Source organism: Delphinus delphis, chromosome 6, assembly GCF_949987515.2.
Source record: "Delphinus delphis chromosome 6, mDelDel1.2, whole genome shotgun sequence".
Classification (NCBI taxonomy): Eukaryota; Metazoa; Chordata; class Mammalia; order Artiodactyla; family Delphinidae; genus Delphinus; species Delphinus delphis.
The window spans coordinates 64956776-64975497 of NC_082688.1; the positions used below are offsets into that span (position 1 = coordinate 64956776).

At 35.7% G+C, this 18722-nt stretch overlaps 1 protein-coding gene across 1 annotated transcript in view; it reads left to right on the forward strand.

Annotated features, from left to right (window-relative positions):
* CCDC171 (coiled-coil domain containing 171) overlaps positions 1-18722 on the forward strand; it is a 357858-nt gene that overhangs the window by 307990 nt on the left and 31146 nt on the right. The window contains exon 26 of the mRNA XM_060013466.1: positions 2302-2454. Coding sequence (XP_059869449.1) covers positions 2302-2454 — 153 coding nt within the window. The remainder of the gene's footprint in view (positions 1-2301; positions 2455-18722) is intronic.

Sequence of the window (18722 nt, forward strand, 5' to 3'; positions counted from 1 at the left end):
CATTTTTAGAGGACTTTTTTATATTAGGTGCAATGTAGCTGAAGGGTTAAGAGAATGGCTTTGTATTAGATTTTTTTTTTTTTTTTTTGGCAGTATGCAGGCCTCTCACTGTTGTGGCCTCTCCCACTGCGGAGCACAGGCTCTGGACGCGCAGGCCCAGCAGTCATGGCTCACGGGCCCAGCCGCTCCACGGCATATGGGATTCTCCCGGACTGGGGCACGAACCCGTGTCCCCTGCATCGGCAGGCGGACTCCCAACCACTGCGCCACCAGGGAAGCCCTGTATTAGATTTTTAACTATCTGATCCTCACAACAGTTTTAGAAATAAGCAAAAAAATTGACTTTTCTTCCCATTTTATGGAGGGAGGAGGTGGAGGCTCAGAGAGATGACATGGCATTGCCCAACAAGATAAAGCTAAGTAAGTGGCAGCATGAGAACCAGAAAAAAATAGGACTTGTGATTCCTGGTCCACCATCTCAGTGGAGAAGATAAGTGAATTTTCAGAAGTAGAGAGAGACTTGGTGTAGGAAGAAACAGATATGATTTTGTAATTTCTGATTTTTATCTACTTTTGAAACCCAGGGACATATTTTGTGTTAGTATTAGCCCTCAGCTTACCTTGAAATGACTCAAGGTGAGGAATGTTAGGACATGTGAGATGTTCCCAAACATGAGGTCGTACCATGCTTATTTAGTGTTGGGTAATAGAATGAACTTTTGTGTACTTTATCTTTTTATGCCTACAGCTATGCTTTTGCTTCTTTTTTCGACTTGGAATAAAGTATGGGTAGTAATTTATTCACTAGAGTGTTAAGGTTATATTTTCCCAAGTATCTTCATCCTTTTCTATAAGGTATTTTTTGCCAAACTGAATATGACTAATGTGGCTTTTCATCTTTTCCAGTCTCTCTCTCTCCCCTCCTTCCCTCCCTCCCTCCCTCCCTCCTTGCCTTCCTTCCTTCCTTCCTTCCTTCCTGTCAGTCATTCAAGCCATCCCTGAAGATACAGAGATGATTAGATTTGACACAATATCTGGCCTAGGTAGCTCCTTAGTGTAGTGACTATAAACATGTAAATTAATGCATTTCTGCCAAAGCAATAAATGCAGTAGTAGAAGCAAGCATGAGGGACCCACAGAGAACCAGAATAGAAGTTAACGCTGCCTTTGGGCTCAAAAGAGCCTTCTTTAAAGAGGTGGTTTCTGAACTGGGTTTTTGAGGGCAAATAGGAATTTGTTAGGCAAAAAGCTATGAATTTTCTTTTAACTACAAATAACTCACCTACTTCTTTTTCTCAGACATTGTGTATGTTGTTTCTTACTTTTTGTTCACCAGATTATTTCATATGCATTCAGAATTGCCCAAATATCTAGTTTCTTAAAGCCCTCTCAAACCAGACTCTTCAGATTGAATATAATTTGGAAATTTTCAGACTGTCTACCATTGTTCTAAGTTGTGGCTGCAGTTGGAACATGGTTTTCTTGTAAATAACATAAAATTATATTTGAATATGTCTTTGAAATGTTTGATTTTACTTTACTGTATTTGAAGTATTTTGAAAGACTTTTTAGTCTTTCAAAGGTGTAATAGTATTCTTGGACTTAAAATTCACTACGGCTTGCTTTAGAAGCAAAAGTCTACAAAATATGATTAAACTGTGGTACAGAGGCCCAACAATTCTCCCGAATATTACACTACTTAGGGAAGAGAAAAAGTTACCAGCACTTGCTTATGTTATTTATTTTATTATATCCAGTGTAATGCAAGGATGTTCCTCTGTTATATGAATGAAAATAATTATGCTTTTCTTACAATATAGGAATCATATTATTTACTCTTAAAAAATCATAGGATTAGTTCAGCTCCTTTTGTTTCAAAACATTTGTGTTCTAGGTGGTTTGAAAATTTTACTGAGCTCATTTTGAAATATCTTGCTTATACATCCATCTGTTGTGTGTCTTAAGATTGAAATTTAGGTCAAATTGCAACTTGAATTTAACTTTACAAAGGTAATAAGTGTGCCATCTTTAAAAACTGCATTCTAAACTTTAAGCACATAGATCAAAGTACACCTTATTTAAATAAATATTCTGGAAAAAAGTCTCAGTTATTTTCTCCCAGACTTTCTTAAAATAGTCACGGTTCTCAATATAAAATGTGAGGTTTAGCTTTATTATTTTAAAGGAGGATGAAAAGTTGTTTATTTTAAAATTTTAATGATTTTGCTTTCAAATTATGGAAATTCTCCTTTGGGGACAGCTTTATTTGAATTGTATGTGGCATTATTTTTATTTCTTAAGGCTATGATTAAAAGTTTCGTGGATGTCTACCAGCTTGCAAACACTAGAATTGCTACATTAGAAAAGGAGATGACATCTCATCGAAGTCACATTGCAACCTTGAAATCAGAACTTCACACAGCTTGTTTACGTGAAAATGAAAGTTTACAATCAGTAAGTCCTACAATATTTTTTTCTTCTTTGAATCTTGGGTCACATTTACATTCATGTTTTTGTTGTTCATAAGATCGCTCACCAGTATATATAATTTAGGGTGAGTAATCAATCAAGCAACGTAAAATTATTAAGTGTGGAGAAAATTTTGAAGGAAGAAAAGCAATTAATTTTTCCATTGTATCATGTATAAAGATATGCATATTGTTATCAATGCTAAAGCACTACATCAAGATTCCTTTGTGTTTGGCAGTGCAGCTGACAGTTGGATTTGGCAGTATGCATAGTTAAAGCTTGCAACTGTCTGAAGATTCAGTGTGTCCCATTAAGACAGAATATTATTAATTATGCGTATAACCAGAATGGTAATTAGAACATGTGATTATTCTCTGTAGAAAGCTAGTCTTATCCATAATACATGTCCAGCTAAAGATGCATGTTGTGATTCATCTATATGATTAAAATTCAGTTTCAGCAGTCATTTTATGTCTTAAAATTTTAGCCCATGATGAAATTTGGGCTCATTTAAGACTAAACAAAATTTTCTACATTTGAAATACGTGTTTGGGGAGTATCAAAAAATGAATATATTTGTGACATAAAGGAATAAAATACACATTTAAACTTTCTCCTCAAAAGCCAGGTATGTCAACATATCTCAACAGTGAGATTCAGAGGGTTACCAATAATTAGAATGTCTTTTTTCCCTGTTTGGTTTGATTAGAATGGATCTGGGTGACTTGTAAGGAAAAACAGTATCATTTTGCCATTTAGCTGTTGACCAATTTCAAATGATATATTCAACAGAAAAAGAGTTAGCATTAAAGCAAATAGATGCATAGTTGTGGTTTGGTTCTTCAGCTCCTTCAGGTCATAGCTCAAGTGTCAGCGTCCTAATGAAAGCTTTATGACCATGGTATTTAAAACTGCAACCACTAACCCTCCCCCACCCTACAAGCTCTGTCTCATTCTCACCCCATGTTGCCTATCTACCTTCTACCTTCCTTGCTTTATTTTTTTCACTACAGCACTTACCAGCTTACGTATATTGTATTTTATTTATTTGCTTTTTGTCTGTTTGCTCCTTACCCTCATAGAATATAAGTTCCATAAGGACAAGCTATTTTGGTTATTTTCTTCACAGCTGTAAAGGCACTCTAGTGCCAAGAATAGTCTGACCCACAGTAGGTGTTCAACAAATGGTTATTGAATGAAACATACTGGGACCTAATCCAATAAATGAACAAACTAGTTATTTGGGACCTGAGATGAGATTCAGTTGAGTTCAATTTTTAAAATTACTTTGTTAATTTCTTAGTGAGAGAGTAGTAAATTTGACCTCAAATAAGAGAAATCAAGATGAAGAGGAAACCTTTATAAAGATTTGAGTAAGTATTTGGAATTCATTCTAGTCTTTCTCTGAAACACATTTACATTTCTTCCTGCTAACTCTCTGATCCCATTGGTTAATATTACATTATACTATGTCAGCTTTGTTGGGTCATACCATTATTGGTTGTTTATTACTGTTATTCATATAAAAATAATTGCTTATGTTCTGAGAAAGTTTGGTAAGGTGGGATTGTTTCCCATGGGTTCAAAAATTTTTTACCAGTTATGAAGCTATTGATGTCTTAATGGAGGTGTGCTTAATACCCCCACTATCATAATAAAGCTCCACTTCTCAACCTTCTGAACAGATTTACGGGATATGCTCATCATCTTATTAGTAAGAGGAGGTTCACTCTAGCAGTGATTCTCAAAAGGGAATGTGTGTAATGTGAAAATTTTCCCCATCAGATTCTGATGTGTCCTTCTAGGACACTGCTGCCTAATCCCATGTTTCTATGGGATATATGCTCTCCAGGCTCTTCCCTTAGTTGAGAATCATTGTTTTGAAAACAATAATAAATTTGTATACTAATTTCTATTTTTCAAGACATTTAAATACGCATTTTCTAACTTGAACTACTTAAGAACTCAGAGAGGTTAATCTTTTAATTTCATAGATGAGAGGTGATATATATATATATATATATATATATATATATATATATATATATATATATATATATATAGTTTGGTAGATAAGAGCATGGGCTTTGGAATTACAACCGTTAGAAGTACAGTCAAGTGTAAATAACAGAAAACTTGACTAACATGTTTAAGACAGTTTTTTTGGCTCATACAGCAAGAAGTCTAGAAGTAGGTGACTATTGTCATCGGTTTAGTAGTTCAGCTTCTCTGTAATTTCTCTGCCACTCCCTGATTGTCATAAGATGGAAGCCAGCTCTAGGATTTGGAATCACATTCAAGTCAGAGGAATGGGATGGCCCAGCAATACCTGTTTTATATATATGATAAAGCATTGCAAGGCTTTCCATTTAGAAAATATTTAAGTTTTTATACCATACATTTATTTTTTAAATATTTAGAAATTTTAATATAAATTTAATAGATAACAGATATTAAAGTATATTTAAATGTTTATACATTTAAAAGAGAAAAAGCCTTCCAAGGAAGTTCCAAACATATTTCCACTTATATTCCATCAGCTGGAAATGGGTTGTGTGGCCACCTTGAGCTATAATGAGTCAAGGGACAAGGAAATGAGAAATGAATAGATACCGGGTTAACCAATTAATAGTATATCTGACCTGTCATACAAGTCAGATATATCTGGATTCCAATTCAGCTTCTGTCAGTTGCTAATCAGGTGGCTTTGGTCGCAGGTTTTCATCTGTAAAATGAGGATAATGATACTACTCTCTAATAGAGATGTTGGGAGGTCTAGTGAGAAGTCTTTTTTTTTTTCTTAACATCTTTATTGGAGTATAATTGCTTTACAATGGTGTGTTAGTTTCTGCTTTGTAACAAAGTGAATCAGTTATACATATACATATGTTCCCATATCTCCTCCCTCTTCCATCTCCCTCCCTCCCATCCTCCCTATCCCACCCCTCTAGGTGGTCACAAACCACATAGCTGATCTCCCTGTGCTATGTGGCTGCTTCCCACTAGCTATCTATTTTATGTTTGGTAGTGTATATATGTCCATGCCTCTCTCTCGCTTTGTCACAGCTTACCCTTCCCCCTCCCCATATCCTCAAGTCCATTCTCTAGTAGGTCTGTGTCTTTATTCCCGTCTTAACCCTAGGTTCTTCATGACCTATGAAAGAATGCGCAACATCACTAATAATTAGAGAAATGCAAATCAAAACTACATTGAGGTATCATCTCACACCAGTCAGAATGGCCATCATCAGAAAATCTGAAAACAATAAATGCTGGAGAGGGTGTAGAGAAAAGGGAACCCTCTTGCACTGTTGGTGGGAATGTAAATTGATACAGCCACTATGGAGAACAGTATGGAGGTTCCTTAAAAAACTAAAAATAGAACTACCATATGACCCAGCAATCCCACTACTGGACATATACCCTGAGAAAACCACAATTCAAAAAGAGTCATGTACCACAATGTTCATTGTAGCTCTATTTACAATAGCCAGGACATGGAAGCAACCTAAGTGTCCATCATCAGATGAATGGATAAAGAAGATGTGGCACATATATGCAATGGAATATTACTCAGCCATAAAAAGAGACGGAATTGAGATATTTGTAGTGAGGTGGATGGACCTAGAGTCTGTCCTACAGAGTGAAGTAAGTCAGAAAGAGAAAAACAAATACTGTATGCTAACACATATATATGGAATCTAAGGAAAAAAAAAAGGTAGTGAGAAGTCTTAAAGTACTTTGCACTTTGCCTTGCACTTAGTGAATAATCCAAAAAAAGTTAGCTATTATTTTTATTACCATTATATTTACATCTTTTTTTTTTTTTTTTTTTTTTACGGTATGCGGGTCTCTCACTGCCGTGGCCTCTCCCACCGCGGAGCACAGGCTCCGGACGCGCAGGCCCAGCAGCCATGGCTCACGGGCCCAGCCGGTCCACAGCATGTGGGATCCTCCCGGACCGGGGCACAAACCCGCGTCCCCTGCATTGGCAGGCGGACTCTCAACCACTGCGCCACCGGGGAAGCCCTACCATTATATTTATAGAAAGTAATTGGATTGCACCACAGGGAAAGATTATTTACTAACATAACATCTTCAGTTTCAAACTGTGTCATTTTGTTCTGCTTCCTATTGTAACCTTGAGCATGTAACTCCTGCTCTATGATCACCATCAGTATATTCCGGTGGCTGAGCTCTCTGCCCTTTCTGCAGCCTGTCTGCCCCTCTTTTCACTGACACATTCTTGAAAAGCAGTCTATACTTTCTTCTTCTATGTGCTCATTCTACTGAAACTATTTTCTTAAAGGTCACCAATAATTTTCTGCTTGCTCTGCCTATCCATTGGTTCCTTCTCATCTCCTTTCATCTTTCTCAGACATTTGAGGCTTCAACTACTTTCTTCTTTAAATACTCATCTCCTTTGTTTCTCTTGTTATCGACTTTTCTTCATTGGCTCTCTGGCCTCTACTTAGTTGAGCTCTGCCTTCTTTGTATTATTGTGTGTTAATTCTTTTCTCCACCCATTAGTTTAGTATTTATTCTGCATCTGGTCTGTGACAGGCTTAGTTTTGGTCCTGGGGATGTCATGTGAACCTAAACAGACAGTCTTCACTCTCATGAACTTAAAATCTAATAGTGAAAGTAAATATTTTTCATGTAATCACACTAGTTAATGTGTAATTACTTATAGGATAAGTTCACCGAAAGAGAAGAACTTAAGTGTATAAGAGTTTTTTTAAACAAATGAGCCTGCCTTAGACTAAGGTATCAGTAAAGCCTTTTCTGGGTCAGTGATGCTTAAGCTAATATCTGAAGACTGGGTATAAGGTACCCAGGGGTGGAAGAGAGTAGTGTTCCAGATCAGGAGGAGAGGAGCACAGATATTTACAAAGGCTCTGTGGTGGGAGGAAGAAATTGAAGAAATTGAGGAAGACCAGTATGGCTGGAATAAAGAGAGCAAAGGCAAGAGTACTCTGAGATAAGAAAGGTCTGGAGAAAAGGGCAGAGGTCAGACTTTGTTGTCTTTGTTTTGAGAGCAAAGGAAGAGTCATTGAAAAACTTTAAAGAAGGAGTGATATGCTTGGATTTGCTTTTTTTAAAAGATCACTTTGGCTGTAGTGTGAAGAAACAATTGAATGTGAAGAACAAGAGATAGGGGTGTGTCAAACAATTCCTAGGTGTTTTTGCTTTTGGAAATGGATTAATGATCTCATTTACCGAGAGAGAAACAATGGAACAGGAGGGGATATTGTGAGTTTAATTTTGAGTATGTTAGGTTTGAGGTGCCACTGAGACATCCAACTGGAGATGTCACAAAGGCTGCTTGATGTGAAATTCAAGGAAGAAGCCAAGCTGGAGATAACAATTTCAAGTCACTATTATACGGGTAGGACTTGAAGCTATCAGCAAGACTGAGACGACATAGGGACGGTTTATAGAGTAAGAAGAGAAAAAGGCCTAAGAATGAAGCTTGAAAAACTCCAGCATATAATGCCTGAGTACAAGAGGATAACGTTGCAAAGGAAGCTGTGAAGGAACAGGCAAAGAGGGAAGAGGAAAACCAAGGACGTATGATGCCATGAGAAGAGAGAATTTCAAGAAGGGTGACATGCCGGTAGTGTCATATACTGCTGAAAAGCAAGTGAAATGAGGACTGAAAAATGGCCTTTGGAGTTAGTGCATGGAGGCCCTTGGTAAACTTAACAAAGGTTCTTTCATCAAGAGGTGGCGAAATTAGTGGAAGTTGAACAAAAGAAGTGAATTTAGACATCTGTCGCAAAGATTTAGCTATTAAGTGTGAAAAATAGGAGTGGAGTGTTCAGAGGATTCAGGGAGTTCTAAGACAGGAATGACTTAAATATGTTTCAGTATCTTCTTAAAATAGGCCTCCCGCAGTCTGGTTTTGACCCTGTCCACTATACTGTCCGTTTTTATAATTTCAATTATGACCTTTTTCATACTGCTGCTTTCTTCTACTTCTTTTTTTTTAACTCCAGCTTTCTTTTGACTAGTGTTTGCATGATATATCTTTTCCCATTCTTTTCTTTTAACCTATGTTTTATATTTACAGTGGGTTTCTTGTAGAAAGATATAGCTGGTTTTGTTGTATTTATCCATTTGACAATCTCTGGCTTTTAACTGGGTGATTAGATCATTTAAGTTTAATATAATTATTGACATTTTTGGATTTTTGTCTACCATTTTAGGTCTCTTATGGGGATGAAGGTGAAGATATGATCTCTGCTTTTGTGAATTCCTCTTCTAGCAAGGGAAATGGTCACATAAGCAAATATCAATACTAAAAATAGGCATGTATAAAGTATGTGGGAACATAGATGAGGGAGGAGTTCATTCCGCCTAATATTGTTAGAAGAAGGTACTGAGAAGATGAAATGTTTGCAGGAGTCTTTGAAGGATGTCTAGCAATTTGACACCTTGTTAAGGGAGAAGAGCAGTAAAAAATCTTTGCTTTATTTTGATTTGAGGAATAGGCCTCATGCGTAGTACATATATTTAATGAATTAAATTATATAATGAGTTTTTTTGTGTAATAGAAATGTATTGTTATTTTAGTTCCATTCCCCCTCTGAATCAAAGACATCCAACTCACCCAAACAGCCTGTACCCGCTGGAGCCCAAGACTGCTTGCAGCAGTCACTCCAAACCCTACCTTCACATGTTTGCAAATCCATTCTTGCACCATCCAATCCCTGCTTCTTACTTTATAACCTAATTTGATTCTGTCTCTGACTGTTTTGCTCTTGATGTTCTTATTTGGTCTCTGTATTTGTTATTTTGGTCCATTCTCAAAACTCCATTACTGGGTCCTCAGATGATCTAGCTGTCTGCTCCAGTACCTGCTTCAATTGCCATCACCTCCTTCCCCTCATATATAGCTTTAGAGTCAGGCAGACTTGGGGGTGCTTTCTGGCACTCTTACTTATTACCCACACAATACTCTAAGCATCAGTTTCAGTGTTTGTAACATGTAAGTGAAATTCCCTACATTGTAGGATTGTTGTGAGGATTAAACAAAGATACAGCGTTTGGCATATTGGTAGATCCTCAGTAAATATTGATTTGCTTCCCTACATGTACAAATTTTTCTGATAGTTACATATATATCATACAGCTAAGCTATACTTGTAGCTTTAGGAAGTATATGTAAGCATGAGGAAATCTTTTTATGAGTAGGCAAAAGATCTAAAACAACACTTAAATCAGTGCTTTTAGCACATTTAATACTAAATACAGTATTAATGTTAGCTGCTGTTGTTATCACTTAGTTAATCAACTTAGGAAAGTCAGTATATGCTCATTTCTAAATTTTCTACCATTTCACTAGATAAGAATAAAAATAAATATTCATTATTAGTTAAGAAAAAACTTAGTATACCATGGTGTGGTGATGCATAGAGAGAGCTGGATTGTATGGTAGATATGAAGAGTCATCTTTCAAAGCTTTATCCCCCTTTAGGTGACATTTTCATTTTTTGTTCAGTAACATGTAATAGTGATGCTGGAGTTCATCTAAGAGTTCTCATCAATTGTATACTTGCCAGGACTTTAACATTTTCAGCATTTTGGTCTTTGACCCATTAACTTAGGGCTGTTCTAGAGCTTTTATCTTGAGTAATAGTAACCAGAAAGAGCTTTGAGTAAAGAGCTTTTGAATCCCGTACAGCCCAGTAGAGAACAGTACAGCAGTCAGAACCAATTACTTGTGGCTGTTTGGAGACCGGCACACCCACAACTGTGGAGAAACACATGATATTTCAGTCTGTGAAACATGGAATGCCAAACCCAAATACTTTGCTGTGAGTTATGGTGCTTCAAGCTACAGTATTGATCTGCCTCATTTCCATTGTATGTTTAAGCAGTATGTTTTTGATTCTACAGTACTTTATTTGTGAGAAAATAGTGAGTGACAAATCAGAGGAGCATTCCATTTAGTATATTGCGGGGGAGAGATCATTGCATCATTTTTCAGATTATGTCAGATTCAATAGTTGTCAAGTGGTGTTATATTGTTAATCAAGCAGAAGGGTTTAGATACTTTGGTTAATGTTATTTTTATCTGTTAAGATAAAAAAAAAAGGACCCCTTTATCTTAAGTTCTCTATTAAAATTCTGTCACATTTATTTTTATTACATTTTCTTGCGAGAGGAAGTATTGTTTGTTAGTATTGTATGGCTAAAGAAACTGACAGAATTTAAGTAACTTACTCTAGGTAAATTGTTTTCATAAAGTTTACTTTATCTCAGTTGATTCCTGATGTTTATTATTGAGGTTTTTAATCTTTCAAGAAAAATAATCTTTAAAAATGAGCCATAAACCAAGCCTTAATTTGTTGAGACAGGCTGTGCAGTGCAGTTCAGTGGTATCAAGTACAGATTCTCGAGTCTTACTCCCAGGTTTTTGATTAGAACCCAATCAGATTAGAACAAGGCCTCTGATTTCTTGTCTGGTGCTTTCCTATGAGACTGCAGTGTGGGTTAAAACAAATCTGTGCCATCAAGGGCTTTCAAGTGTAGTAGAGACTACAACCATTATACAGATAATTAAAAGAATGACGTTAAAGTGGAATCACAGAGTGCTATGAGAGCGCATAACTGGGGATCTGACCTTGGCTTCAGGTGGTCTAGTTGAGGAATGGAGATCTTAGTTGTGATAAGGAAGGTTAAGGAGGAGTTGACAAGGGAAAGCACGGAATGCTGAAGGGATGGAAAGACGTCTGTATGACTTGAGCAGCGTGCATCAGGTGGAGAATGGTGAGAGATGATGCAGACTTGTGGAGGAGCACTGTGGCTGTGACTCTCAGCTTTCTGAGAAGCCCTCTGACTCATACGTCTCCATTAATGGCACTGGAAAACATCTACCCCCTTTGCTTTATGTATTTACTCTTCCCAACTGCACATTTAATTTTTTCCATTTAATTCTTAAAATTCACTGACATTTTATATCATAACAGTCCTTGTTTTACCCTTTTGCTAAATATTGCTTACTTAGATGCTCATTAAATTCTTCCACATTTTAATGATGAGCTCCAGCTCTGGCCTTTGGATACTAATAGTTAAATAAGGGAAACAAAAACATCAAAAGGTGGGACAGCCCAGTCAATATGCAAACATTTTCCTTGATCCTTGACACAAATTTCCAAGCTTTTAAAGGTTTTTCATAGTCCAGAAACTCAAGCTTTTTTTGTACAGTAAACAGGGGTCTAGAGATAATAATAATGTATATTCCACTGGCCTCACACCTCTTCTTTAGCCTTTTAGTTTTTGTATGATGCAGTTTAAGAGGAGCTACTTTTATGATGAAAGATATCTGTATAGTGACTGTAGGGGCAAGATATTATAAATTTTATATTTATATATATATTAAGTATATACATATATAATTGATATATTGGGTTGGCCAAAAAGTTCGTTCGGGTTTTTGGTATGCTGTTACAAAAACCCGAACGAACTTTTTGGCCAACCCAATATAACATTTTATAAACATTTAATATTAGATATATTTTATATATAAGTATAAATATAAAATACGTTTATATGTAATAAATATATGTATATAATTCTGTTCTTCAGTGATGAAATGTTACAAGGGTGGAGCAAAGAGTGGCAAGAATGAAAATTTCCAACTCTGATCATTATAATCAATTAGCAATTAAGCTGTAGAGACTAGAGATGGCAGTTTGGCAATCTAATGCTCTCAATAGTCCTACCAGTTGTTCAGAGTGGTGGCAACTAAATATGCTGAGTATCTCTTCTACTATTTGATCTTTCTTACTAAATTGATTTCTTTGAAGGCTTCAGTCACCTGCTAGATTCTCAGAAATCTCCATTCTGATTTTCTGCAAAAACCTCAGACTCACTGAGGTCCCAAACTGAACATGTTACCTAACTCTACCAATCCCCATTTTCCCAAACTCTCCTTTCATTATGTTCCCTGTGTCCGACACAGCTATTCACCTCGCAGCCCAGCGTAGCACCCTTAACATTTGTTCTACATACTTTCCCTCCACCACCAGTATTTAATCAGTTGCTAAGTCTTAATGTTTCCACCACCACAGGATCTCTTAGACCCAGTCTCTCCTTTCTACCCTTGTGTTCACATTAAGTTTTCCCTGGGTTATTGCAGTGGTCTTCCAATGCATTTCCCCATATGTAGCTTTTCCCCTTCCATCTTGTCTGCCACGTTAGTGCCAGTTATCTTTCCAACACACAGATAAGGTCAGACCATAGCTTGACCCAAAACATATTTTGGCTCTACACTTTCTTCATGAAAGCAAAAATTCTTTATCATTGGCATTGAGGTATATCCTGACTCCATCTGGTTTTTTAGTTCATCTCTCAGTTGGCAGAATTAAGGGTTCCCTTTGTTATGCTCATTCATCACTGAATTTACCTGTCTGAGAACTATCTAGTAGTCTGACTTATATAATCAATTAGTTGTGTATGGATTACCATATTGTGAGTCTGTGAGGTGATATTTTTTGTAATTCATTATAATGGTCTCACCTCAATAAAATGCTGGCTTATTTAAATTGAGATTAACTGGAAGAGCCCCCCTTCAGTGCTGCTTTTCAGTACGCACTTGTTATGGCACTTAGACTTCGCACAAACCATAGTTCCACCTCAGATTTTCCCACACAAACTTTTCTTAATTCCCATCAAACTATATTTCATGTATGTCTCTAGCAAACACTTAATGAGAATGAATAGTTTATATATTATTATACCAACGTAAAATTTAAAGTAAATACTTTCAGGTAATCCAAATTGCGTATTTCTTCTCCTCTTTACTACTCTTCCTATAAAAACCAAAAAACCCAAGACTGAAAATTATTTCTGACAAAGAAAAACATTCTTTTCAGCATACCACTTAAATAATTTTAAACTTTGTCAGATCTATGGGGCCCCTGACTGTATATCTTTACTCACATAGACCATAAAATGACCAGCATAATGCCTTTTACTCACCCGGTGGGTACTCAGTAAGTGTTTGATGATAACAATGATATACCAAATTAAAATTAACTGTGCCTGGGCCTAGCAAAAAGTAAGAGTATGTGAGATTTATTTCAGAAATAGAAGTCTAATTTACATAAATCGTTAAAAAGCTCATTTTCAAAACTATATTTCCTTGAACTCTTACTTCACACCATATATAAAAATTAACTCAAAATGGATCAAAGACCTAAATATAAGAGCTAATATTCTTGATAAAAAACTTAGATATGAATCTTCATGAGCTTGGATTTGACAATGGATACTTAGATTCGACACTAAAAGCATAAATAAGAAAATAAAAAATAGAGCTCATCAAAATTAAAAACTTTGTGCATTAAAAAAACACACCCCAGAATGGGAGAAAATATTTATAATTCATATATCTGATTAGGGTCTAATATGTAAAGAACTCTTAAAACTGAACAACAAAAAGACAACAACCTAATTTTAGAAATGGGAAAAGGACTTGAATAGACACTTCTCCAAAGAAGATATACAAATGACCAACAAACACATGCAAAGATGCTCAACATCATTAGTCAGTAGGGAAATGCAAATCAAAACCACAATGAGATACCACTTTACAACTACTAGGAATGCCATGAAACAAATATTTTGTAAATAAAGGAAAATAGCAAATGTTCATAGCAGCACTATTCAAAATAGCCAAAAGATGGAAACAACCCAGATGCCCATCAGTTGATAAATGGATAAACAAATGTGTTATATCCAGACAATGGAATATTATTCAACCGTAAAAATGAATGAAGTACTGATACATGTTATAGCATGGATGTACTTTGAAAACAGTTTGCTAAATAAAAGAAGCCATACACAAAAGACCACATATTGTATGATTCCATTGAAATAAAATGTCCAGAATGGACATGTTCTGTCTCCATAGAGACAGAAAGCAGATAAGTGGTTGACTGGGGCAGGGGGAATAGGAAATGGAGAATGGCTGTTTAATGGGTATGGAATTTACTTTTGGGGTGATGGAAAAGTTCTAGAGCTAAGATGCTGATGATGGTTGTACAACATTGTGAATGTACTTGATGCCACTGAACTGTACACTTTAAAATTGTTAAAGTGGTTAATTTTATGTCCAGTGTGTTTTGCCACCTGACAAAATGTTTCTTTTAGTTCTTGGGAGGTATGGAATAGGCAGCTAGATTGTTGCTTACACAGAATGGCAGTGTATTGTACTGGAAAGTAGCATGACAGAGAGTCAGAGGAAACTTGGATTCTAGAACAACCTCTGTTATCAACTCAAAAAGCTTTGGGAAATAAATCACACAAGCTCCTTGGTCTTGGTTTTTCCTGGCTGTAAAATGAAGGGTTTCAACTAGATGAAATCTAAATTTCCTCTCAGCTCAAAAATTCTTGCACTGAAGTTATACATACTTTTTAGTACTTAGTTAGATTCTAACCGTGCTTTATTTTGTTCTTGCTTTAATTTACAACAATAAAGTGAGAGCATGTTTCTAAACTTATAATAACATAATTGTATTTTGAATTTGGTTATATTCAACACCAATAACCCATTTACAAATGTATACCAGTTAAATAAATCTCACAATATAACTTGTAACCAGGTAGCCAAAAAGTCCCCAAAGTAATCTGAAAATATATTAGAGTATCTGTAAGGAGTATTTCCTTTTTTTATGCAAAGTTTTTTGATATTTAATATGTTTGGAATGTGAACTTTTAACTTGTTAAACTATTGTAACATATTTGAAAATTATAGTAATTTGATTAAAATGTTGCCTATAAGGCAAAAGGTTTAGTTAATAGAATCCATATGTAATTAAAATGCAGAACTAAATGTAATCAGACTCCAGCCACTAGTGCCTTCATATTGATAGTTTTACAATGGCCTCTGGGGTTGAAAGTTTAAATGTTACAGAATGCAACAACGCTGCAGAAAGCAAACTCAGCTGGCAATTTAGCTGTTTTAAAGACATCCACATGGCTACTTGATAAGATGTGACTATCACATCCTCGATTTTCATCATTTTAGGGATATCTTCAGTTGGCAGGTGGTTGAAACACATGACTGGTGTGCTGGTGGAGAACCACCCTCTACAGCACTGTTACATAAACAACCCCAGACGAAGGTCCTTGCTATGAGCCAAGCCATGGCCTTTTCTTTTTTAATAATAGAGTTGCTTAATTTGGGTGAATTCATTTGAATCATATGAAAGTTACAGACACAACACTATGCACCAAGCCACAGAAAAAGTTAAAAAAATTTTTTTCCTGAGCTTAAAAAAAATTATTTTCTCTGGACAGTTTTAAGAGTCGACATCCTGTGTTAGAGTTCTCTAATCATCACCAGCACAATTTACAGTCAGAACACACAGAGAGCCAGTTTAGACCAGCTCATCTGTTGATCTTGGCAGAGACTCTGCATCTCACTGTGTGCAGCTGCCACTTGAGAGTTGGGGGACTCAGCAGAGAGCTCGAGGAGGGTGGGATGCAAGGCTGGTCAAGGCATGAACACGTAGGCCTGCTTCATTTCAACAGTTGTATGTTGCTTAAAAAAAAAATAGTCCTTTTATTTTACTGCCCCCCCCCCTTTTAACCTGAAATTAAACGAGGACCTCTCATGAGCCACTGCGCTCCAGGCATAAGAAATTGTAATGTCTGGCTTCCAGAAACTGTCCCGTCAAAATGTGCTTCTGATTAGGTGGCTTAATTACAGCTGTGAAAACAATGTTGATTTAGCCCTCAAGATTCCAGGGCATGTCGGCCGTTATTAGCTAACCTTGGACTGAATCCACCATTTTCGAACTCTGAACCACTAAAGTCACCCTGCTTGACAACTTTTTATTTCAGCAGAAAAGTTGCCAGAAGCAAGCAACACATTTTTATGCAAAATATTGTTCGATGCACAATTTCAGCAGCAGCACTATTAGTGGTCATTAAGGAGATGGTTAACTTTGTACTTTATTAAGAACAAGGAAGTTCTGTTTGTAAAAACAGTAAGTTTTGAATAGTATTTTTAAAGGGTTGACTGACATAAGAATTAATTTTAATTCCTTTAATTCAGTTTTATTTCAAGTCCAGCATGTTGGTTTAACCACCCAATTTTATTACACCTAAATTTTCCTGACAGTTTCATTTGCTGTTAGGAAATAAAATTGCAATTTTTTTTTCAATGGGGGAAATAATGGCTAGTTTTAAAAACGTTATGTTTGAAACTTGCCTTGCCTCAAGTTGGTTCAGACACAACCTTAGTTTACTTTTGGAAGGAAATGGACCTCATTAAATAGTTTTTAATATTTTAATGTAAGTATGTTTTTTCATAGTGAGAAAGCTTATTAGAATCATGTATTCACACCTGCAGGGAAAGTAAAAGTCTTAATAATTAGATGGTTCCAATATTTTGGGATTTTCAATACAATTGTCACTGATATCATAAATTTTAGAGCTACATATTTAAAGTAGTTCTAGTTCCATTGTATTTTAGATGACTAAAACTCCCCTTACATGCTATGAATTTTTTTTTAATTTGTCAGTATTTAAAAAGTGGCCATTAAATAGAAAGCAATACAAAAAAGTAAGGTGGGCAGCTGAACAACAAACATAAAGAGTCATAATTCTCATAATAATTTTGGAGGAAACTTTTGCTTGAAAATGCATGATTTATGCCAAACTGAATACTCAAGAGAGAGCTAAATGATTTCTTTAAAATGAAATCTCCCACATCCAAGACATTAAATCCAACCAAGTGGGTGGTTAAGGCACATCTTTTTCTACTAGTCAGACTCATTGAAAAATTAAGGGACTCATTCCGAACCATGTATGGACAAGGAAAACTTTTGTTCTAGTTGAATTAAGAGTTCATGCATAGGTAGTTGATTGTCAGGAGTGGATGGGTGAATGAATAGTTGTGTTGGTGATACAGTGCACATGTCTTGAAGGAGAAAGCTGGGCAGCTAATTCAAAGTTGAGTTTAAATTAATAATCCCCAAATAATATCAGTAACATATTCTAATTGACAGGTGCTATAGAGACATGTTCTATCTATATCTATTCCATTTATTATTTTATTTGATCTTCATATCAATCTTATGAGAGAAATATTATTTCCCTATATTGCAGATAAGGCGCCTCAGTCCCAGAGAGGATAAGTAATTTGCCTAAGATCATGCTGTGTGGGATCCAAGATGGGAACTACTCTCTGTGTGTCCAAAGCCCATGCTCGAACTAAAGATGGAAGTAGACATTTTTCTTAGAAAATGGAATCCACGTTATGAAGTAGTAGAGAAACATTAAGAATGACCAAGTTTATGTTGAATGTGCCTTTAGGCTGTTAAGGGACAAGAACATTTAAACTTTAATAAAAGTTTTATAGTTTTCTGTGCAAAAATAAGCTAATTTTTTTTCTTTCAGTAAAAGTGTGTATGAAGAGTGGCAAATTCACTAGGTCTATGGTTAAGGCCTTAGGCCTTTTACCTAGAACAAAGGACCTTCCTCTTTCCTTCTGAAGTTGTGTTTTGCACAGAGAGTTGAAAGTGTAACCCTTCCATGTTATACTGGTTTGAAGTTTGGATATATTGCATTTGTTCTTAAGATTCTATGTTAGCTGAGAAATTGGGAAGAAATAACTGTCTTGGTTTCCCAGAACTTTGGCTTAGGGCATACTTTGATAGAATCTGAATTCAGCTTATTCCTTTGGATGTCCTTTTGTTCTCAGTGTTTGTCTGACACCAACTGGAAAGATACCCTTCCAGAATGTAAGGGCCAGCTAAGGTTACAGCTTTATGTATCTAGTCTCCACCATCTTATTTCTGATGAGTTCTAACTGAAAATATGAATTTGGTTGAAAAAATGTATCATATAGATTGTATACAGTATAGATTATATCTAATTTTATCATGATAAAGTGATAATCCTCCTGGTGGCTTGTGACTTAAATTTTAAAATATTTTATTAAATAACATATTGGCTATTATAGATTCTTATGTATTCCCTATCCATTTTTGGCTTTTCTTGATAGTATAACCATTTTTTTGGTGAAAAGAAGGCAGCCTAGGAAGGAGTTTTGAATCTAGATATACATATGTATATCTATATTCTATATAGAAATAGGTATTCATTATTTATATATTGTTATATTTTGCCTGTGGAGTAATATTTATTTAATATCTTGGTTCATGTACTTATATTTCCTGATTCATATTTATTTGAATATAAAATCTTCCAATTCTTTAAAATAAGCTAAGCGT